Source organism: Coenobita brevimanus, chromosome 28, assembly GCF_032717465.1.
Source record: "Coenobita brevimanus isolate Jiangsu-jjx chromosome 28, ASM3271746v2, whole genome shotgun sequence".
Lineage (NCBI taxonomy): Eukaryota > Metazoa > Arthropoda > Malacostraca > Decapoda > Coenobitidae > Coenobita > Coenobita brevimanus.
In genome coordinates this window covers 24513109-24521196 of record NC_136981.1, presented here as the reverse complement: position 1 = coordinate 24521196, position 8088 = coordinate 24513109, and the positions used below count along the sequence as shown (strand labels likewise).

Sequence of the window (8088 nt, the reverse complement as noted above, 5' to 3'; positions counted from 1 at the left end):
TATCCTGCAGTGAGTAAACACAAACTTTTGATATTCTATTTAAGCACAGAAAGAATAAATGGAAGCCCGAAGCCCGTGAAAAGTGTCCCTGGTCATTTTGTGTGATAGAAGTAATTATTACAGATATGAAGAAAAGCTACAGAACAAGATTTCTAGAGATGACCATCGGTGAATATAAAAGACTGTGAAAGTTACTGACTTCCCTTTCGGACCCAGAATGTAAAATGCACATTTCCCGGCTATGTACCACAGCTGAAAAAATATGCGTTCCTTCTGACACCAAATTCACTCATTAGTATTGCTGTATTGTTTTTTTTTTTTTTTTTTCATTTGCGTCTACACAAAGTGACCAGAGAGAGCATTAGACGTTTCCCCATGTACTCTTTGTTTGGCATGATAATACCAACCATAAATAGCAACTGGAACTCAGTAAGGGACTTTATATATATATATATATATGATGAAACTAAAAGAATGTGAAGGATTAAGAATATCTAGTAAAACAAGGGAACAAATAGAAATTCTCCATATCTGTGAATAACACATTCTTGATGTTGGGTGACTTAAATGCAGTTACTGGCCCTGACAGGGAGGGCTTCAGGGATTGTATAGGTCTCCATGGCTCTGGAACCAGGAATCCCAATAGTTTCTACCTTCTGGATTTCGTAAAATCTCGTTGGGTAAGAATTGCTAGATCCTAGTTTCAGCAGCCAAATCTTCACCACTGGACTTGGTATCCCAATACAGGAAGTGTTGCTATAGAGACTGATCACATTCTTGTAAGTACTCACTGAAGGATCCTTCATTTGTAGGGTTTTCAGGAGTGCAGAATTCTTTGTTACTGATCACAAACTTGTTCTTGCAGCTCTAAGGCTAAAAATCAAAACTGAGAAATTCTCAAAATGCCACCAAAAGAGGTTCCATCTTGAGAAACTCAGGGGTGAGGAGTGTGCACATGAGTATGCAGTGGCAGTTTCAAATCGGTTTGAAGTGCTCAGTACTGTTAAGGATCCTGTTGAAAGATAGGATACCTTTAAGCTTGCTGCTCTGGCAGAAACTGATTAGTGTACTGGAGACCACTCAAAATCAAGGAAGTGATCCATCTCGCATGGGAAGCTGACCAATATTGAGAAGAGTTGTGCTGCCAGACTGGCTAGGGATCAGGAACAGCATAGACTTATGTCTCAACAGGCACGAGTTTCACCGAGAAGAGACAAGGAGGGGTATGTCAGGGAATTCACTGAGGAGGTGGAAGGCCGTTTTCATTCAAATGACCTTCGACCCACCTGCCGAGCTCTGAAGAAGCTCCACTCCAAACCCACCTCCCAGGTGAACTCTGTTCGGACATTAGTTGGACGGCTTGTGTCTGCTAAGCACTTTGAGCACCTGTATATGGCTGAACCTCCCAGTGGAGAGCTTCCATCAGCTGGTGTACAACCACTTACTGCCGTCCCACCAATTGACGTGGCCGTGCCTTCTCTAGATGATATCAAGAAGGCAGTGGCTAGGTTTAAAAGTTGTAGAGCAGCAGGTATTTGTGATTTACCAGCAAAATTTATCAAAGCTGGGGCGAAGCCCTGTAGTAACCGAAGTGGTATTACAGTGCTCAGTGTGCCAGACAAAGTTCTTGCCCACATTCTCCTGATGCATATCCAGGACCAGTTGCTAAGATTTCAGAAGCCTGGGCAATTCGGGTACACGCCCAAGAGGTCTACTGTTGACTGTATCCTAGCTCTTTTAGTTCTTGTGCAATGACGTCTTGAATTTCAACAAGGTCCATTTGCTGCCTATGTGGATCTCAAGAAGGCTTTTGACTCAGTATATATGGAGGTATTATGGTAACTCCTGTGACTCTTTGGGATTCCCACAGCGATACTCAGACTGTTTGCTGATTTGTACTCAAACAATGAGGGTGCTGCAAAAGGTGGGGGGGAGCGGGGGACATTAGACTTCTTCCCAGTAAGTTCTGGTATAAGACAGGGATGTGTCCTTGCCCCCACACGTTTCAACACATATGGATTGGGTACTGGACCAGGCTGTGAGTCGAAGTTACTGTGGGGTATCAATTGGCACTTTCAGGTTTAACGACCTCTACTTTGCTGATGATGCAGTTATCCTAGCAGAGTTGCTGGAGACACTACTTGAGTACCCTTAACCCCTTAAACGCGGCCGTGTACGGCAGATCCCTCCCGTGTGGTGGGGTTGTAGCGGGGTCTGAGTACCTGTGGGAAAATATTTTCCAAAAATCAGAGATTAACCCTAGAACATTAAAATTTTTATGGCCTATAGTACTTACATTCAGCTTTCTCCTGAGACAGGTGTTGAGCCTTCGTGGACTACCAAAGGACTTGTGGAGACTTGCAAAGTTGGGTAACAAAGTCTTCACTTTCACACCTCCAGCAACCCGGTTTCCCCTCTACCACAGCCTCAGTCTGTCACAGTACACTTTATACAACAACGTACAGGTAGTTTGGAATCCGTATTTGTACAATAAGCACTGAAAATAAGGCTACAATGAACGAAACGTACGGCCGACATGCAGCGCGGCGGCGATCTTCCCGTCACTGAACACACATTTCCCTTTTCACAGCTAAAAACACGTATACTACATTATTTTCCTTCACAGTACTTCGCAAAGGCTCGCTTGGCACTATTACGGCCCTAAAAATCAGTGTCACTGCCAGTATTGTGAAGCGGGAATGAGAAAGACCACCGCGGCGCGATTTTATTCTGCCTTACGGCAGGCACTTTATTCTCGCTCCTGTCGGCCACTCGCACTTCATTTCTATCGCTCACTTTCACTCTAGCTGTCAGTTTAGTGCCTTATTCATCAGTGTCACTGTCATTTGTTATAAAAATAATATTTTCTACACACCAAACTGTCACTGTCAGAACATAGAATAGAAACATATGCATTCAACTTCTTACACTGGAGTGACTGTCACTCTCAATACTTATATTATTACTATGTACAATTATTTACACTGAAACCACTGTCACTGTCAGTGCTTTTACAACTACATACACTAATTTACACTCACCAGACTGTCACTGTCAGTACGTAAAAGAAAACTAAACACTATTATCACTGTCACTCTCAGTATTATTTACAAGATTCTTACCCTTATTTTCAATATCTAGTCAGGCTGTGGTAGTCAAAGAAACACGGGTAAGCGCAGAGGGGAATTTTGCACTCTTTGCACTGTAAGGAGGTGCGCCTAAATGTTCTTTCTTGCCTGGTAGTGTGGCTGCACACATGACACCTCCTGAGTGCTTTTCCCCTCTTGGCAGTGCTAGGCAGTGGCTCCAGGCGGTGTCGCTGAAGGTAGTCCTGGCACTGTAGGCGGTCTGGAGGTGAGTGTGAGTGGCGCCTGGGACCTGATGGCAGTACCTGCCCAAAACGCTGAAGCAGCTGGTACACACAAGTCTTAGAAAAACGACGGAGAGAGTAGTTTGCTGGCTTCCTGTTCTTGATCTTATACAGGATGAAGGCGTTCAGCATGCACATATCAAGCAAGTGCAAGAACACCTTCCTGTACCAGCGACGGTTCCTCCTCAGGCAGTCTATCTCTCCGATCATCATATCAGACTTGTCCACCAGCCGCATATTGACGTTGTAGTCAATCACAGCATCAGGCTACATCACAGGATCGCCAGTCCCTCTGTCGACCTTCCCTGTGGCTTGCATTTCCCCCTTGTGAACTGTGGTGAGCACATTGATGATTCTCTTATCGTGCCACCTGATCGCCAGCATTTTGTCAGATTTTTTCAGGTGCACATCTCCCCGCTTTGATCCTTCAGCCTCAGGGAAGGCAGGGTAGTGTGCCCTATTGCTACGGACAGTGCCACAGGATCTGACGCCGTGTTCTGAAACGTACTTGGCGAGTTTGGGAGCTGTATAATAATTGTCCGTATACAGGACATGATTCCCGCCAAAGTACTTTTCCAAAAGCACTTTCACCACAGAACCAGAGAATCCAAGGGGGTCGGTCTTGTCCAAGTCCACATTGCTGGCGGTGTAGATAACGAAGTCTAGGATGAACCCCGTCTTGCAGTCGCACAGCACGAAAAACTTTATTCCAAAGCGGTGGCGTTTGCTAGGAATATACTGCACGAACTGAAGACGGCCCCTGAACAAAACCAAGGACTCGTCAATCACAACTTTCTTGAAGGGCCGAAGGAACGTCATAAACTTGTCCTTGATCAGGTTCAGGATTCCCCTCACTTTCCATAGTGGGTCAGTTTGGGAAGGCTCATCGTTGTTGGCAAAGTGAAGGTAAGTCATGAGTTGCCTGAAACGATCACGACTAATGTATTTGTTGAAGATGGGTGTGGGGCAAAGATCGTCAGCACTCCAGTATTCCTCGAGCTTGTGCTTCCAGTTATGTGGCATAAGAAGCATCAAGCCAATGAATACAAATAGTTCACTGAATCTTACAGGAACCCATGCTGCCATCCGCGACGTGGATGGCGTTGCAGCTTCACCTTCACCTTCACGAACTGCAGCAGATTGCCCTTCGTACCTGTTCGTCTTGGTACAAATCTGCTCCATGACTTCGTTATCCAGGAAGGCCAACAGGTAGTCCAGACATTCACCATCCTCTGGGACAGGGAAGTCAGCCTGTATCCCACACCCACTGGCATCAAAGGGCAGATCTTCTGGCACAAAACTGAGCCCTCAGTCCAAACGAAGGCATCCAGAGTGTCCTGCCTAGGCTGGGAGGTGGTGGGGGCGGCGGGGGGTGAGGCAGGCCGTGTGGCAGTGGGTGAGGCAGGCGGTGAGGCAGTGGGTGAGGCAGGCCGTGTGGCAGAGGCTGTGCTAGGTCGTGTCGGTGTGGTGGTGGTGGTGGTGGGGAGATAAGGAGAAGGTTCAAGGTCACTCGCAGTGGCCTGAGTGGTGAGTTGCCTAGTGCGAGTAACCTTACCACTAACTCTAACACTCGGCGACACTTTTCTACTCCTACCAGCATGGACACGGGGCCTACGGAAACCTCTACATAAACCAGACTGCTTACTTCCCTTCCGAGGTGGTGAAGGAGACTCAGAAGACCCTGGAGAAAGTACAGCTGAAGATGACGACGAGAGAATGGGGCTGGGAGTGCGTGGCGGTATGGTGGCGGCGTGACCTGGTGTAGGGGACAATGGCCGGTCTGAAGAAGACAATGGCTGGGAAGCAGGGTCACCATTTCGTCTCCTCTTGGCCCCCTTTCCATACACTAGACCCCTTTTCACTGGAGCCTTGCCTGTTGAGGTGCTGGGCACAGGAATTGTCACTTCAGGCACCTCAGACTCAGCACTCGATAGAGTGTCTGACTCGGCAAGGCTCGATAACACACCGACGTCACTACCATAATCCATTGACGCTTTCAACAATTCAATGCCTATAGCTGAGTCACTAAGGCCCTTAGCAGTTCCTAGTAAGGGTTTGGACGGGGTGGAGGTCACAAAGCCCTTTTTCAGAGGGCTGGAAAGCACAGACTCGGAAGAGCTTGAGTGAGACATGGTGTCTCCTTCAAAGATTGCGGTAAACTGACGCTAAACAGGGGCAAACCGCGGGAAAAAATGCTAGTGTGACAACTGGGGAAACAAGCGTTTCCAATTAGCATAAAGTGCTTGCGAGAGGAAGGCGCAGATTGACACGTCTGAGCTGCCCGAGCGCTGCCATATCGCACGGCGAGGGAGGGCCGGGCAATGGTGCGTGGGTGGGTAAAAAAATGATACTTGGCAACAACCGAGGTCAGTAGTACAAAGGTCAAGTGTGCTAATAGTAGCTAAAGGGTGGTGGTACTGATAGACAATACCAGCTGGAGCCTGCTTGCCCGCGGTTATTCAAAATTTACTAGAATCGCAAACGCGATGATCCGCCGTTATGTCCTTTTCGCCGAGCGTCGCAAACGCGACGATCTGCGTTTAAGGGGTTAACGTCTCAATCACAGCAGTCTATGACTACGCTTAATTTGGCGACTTCACGCAATCAAACAAAAAACAAAGAAGCAAAGCAGACAGCGAGAGCTGGTGTTGCATCAACACAGCTTAACTTCGTTCCCAATTGCTCCTAAACCACAATCCACGATTACGAGAAACAATATCAACTCTACAAGCCTGCAAGTTAATCTCAACAAGTAAGGAAAGTCAAACACTACAAGTTAAGAAGAACAAACAACAACAAGGAAAGAGAGAGGAGCAAGTGCATCTGTGTGTTGACCCAACATGATGATGTAGCATCGACACATTTTCTCCCTCCTTGAACCTCCACCACCCTCCACCACAACCTCCACCTTCTCCAACACTACCACCACCACCATCTCCACCACGACTACCAGAGTGAGACAGCTACTCAGCAGTGTGTCATCATCAGCTGAGTGGGGACAACGACACCGAGTGCTGACGCAGACATAGCAGGACCCTGACCTACTTTAATCGACCCTACCAACACCCTTCAGCCATCATCACAATCCTCAGCAGCAGCACCCTTGCCAGTATTCCCACCACAGTTAATACCAGTGAGTCGACCATTTACTTTATTAGTTTAACCCTTTAACCGTGGGGATTGTTTTGACCCGACTGGCCTCTCCCATGGGGGTTTCACCAAAATGTAAACAAACCTTTAAACATTTATAACTGTGCACAGAATAAAGCTAGAGCAAAAAATAAGGTACCATTAGAAAGTACTAACCTTCAGCTTTGCAGTGATGTAGATTTCATGACTTCGTGGGCTTTCACTGAACGGACAGTGCCGTTAGAAGTGAGCGATCTACAGTCACTATTTTTCGCCCCACACACCAGTACCAAATGCCAACCACACTCTGATAATAATACTATAAACATATATGAACACTGCACATACGACAAACACCCACTCTGTGTTCACTGAGATAGGTAAAAGGCACTGTAATTGCCTGCATGTCACTGCAGCACCACACGTTCACTGACGTTTGGTTAGCGGTGATGTTTTCATTATTTCTAACTTTATTACTATTTTACATAAAATCTGGGCAATATACATTATATTTACACTGCACTGATTACTATATTGTGTCACTGTCGCATCACAGAATCACAGCAGTGCCGCAGATTTTCTTATTACCATGTCACTTATACAGTATACTGGCCATATTTACATAATTTTCTAGATAAAATATCTCTTATTACTATATTATACAAATATTGGTAAAGCACGTCACTGTCGCATCACAGAATCACAGCAGTGCCGCTGATTTTCTTATTACCACATCACTTATTATACTGGCCAATATTTACATTGTTTTCTAGGCAAAATATCCCTTATTACTACATTATCCCTTATACAATTATTGGTAAAGCACGTCACTGTCACGTCACTGTATATCACTGTCACTGTCAGTATTTACTCAGAGAGTGGTACTCGGCAAAGCAGGGAGTCACACAGAGAGCGATTTGGCATTCCTGGCACTGGTGTGTGCTCATTTTTCTCGCCCGAGGCCTCCATGTGGTATTATGACACACTCTGCAGCGGCCCTGTGACAACCTGCCGCCTGCGGTGAGAGGAAGTTTCACAAGCTGGTGCCGGGTCATGTAACTGCAGCACTCAAGACGGTCAGGTTGTGTATCAGAGTGTCACCTCGGGACCAATGCCGTCACCTGACCAAATCTTGCAAGCAGCTGCTGCACGACAGTCTTGGAGAACTGTCTCAGGGATGGTTGCCTTATGCCCCCGACTTGTATCTTGTAGAGGAGGAAGGCGTTGAGCATGCCCATATCGAGCATGTGGAGGCAAGCCTTCATGTACCATCGGGTGTTTCTCCTGAGACAGTCTATCTCGCCAATCATCATGTCAGACTTATCAACAAGTCTCATGTTTATATTGTAGTCAATGACGGCATCTGGCTTCATGATTGGCTCTCCTGTCCTGTAGCTGACCTTCCCAGTTCTCTGCAGTTCCCCCTTGTGGATGGTGCTGAGCATATTCACGACCTTCTTTTCGTGCCATCTGATCGCCAGAAGCTTGTCAGACTTCTTCAGGTGCACATCTCCCTTGGGTGAGGATGATGCTTCAGGGAAACTTGGCCACTCTTTCCTGTGGCTCCATACAGTGCCAACAGTGCCGAT

At 46.7% G+C, this 8088-nt stretch overlaps 1 protein-coding gene across 1 annotated transcript; it reads left to right on the top strand.

Moving 5' to 3' along the window:
• The first annotated feature begins 1179 nt into the window (after positions 1-1179).
• LOC145394765 (uncharacterized) lies at positions 1180-2155 on the top strand. Its single transcript, XM_080268543.1, has 3 exons — positions 1180-1723; positions 1871-1959; positions 2036-2155. Exons 1-3 carry the CDS (start codon positions 1180-1182, stop codon positions 2153-2155), a joined length of 753 nt encoding a protein of 250 aa, XP_080124669.1.
• The last annotated feature ends 5933 nt before the right edge of the window (positions 2156-8088 follow it).

Bases quoted from the DNA above. Each gene is read 5' to 3' on its own strand.
- LOC145394765 (XM_080268543.1), top strand. From the start codon at position 1,180: ATGTCTCAACAGGCACGAGTTTCACCGAGAAGAGACAAGGAGGGGTAT. The intron at 1,724-1,870 runs GTATCCTAGCTC...GGATTCCCACAG, and splicing joins CAAGAGGTCTACTGTTGACT to CGATACTCAGACTGTTTGCT. The intron at 1,960-2,035 runs GTAAGTTCTGGT...GTACTGGACCAG, and splicing joins GGACATTAGACTTCTTCCCA to GCTGTGAGTCGAAGTTACTG.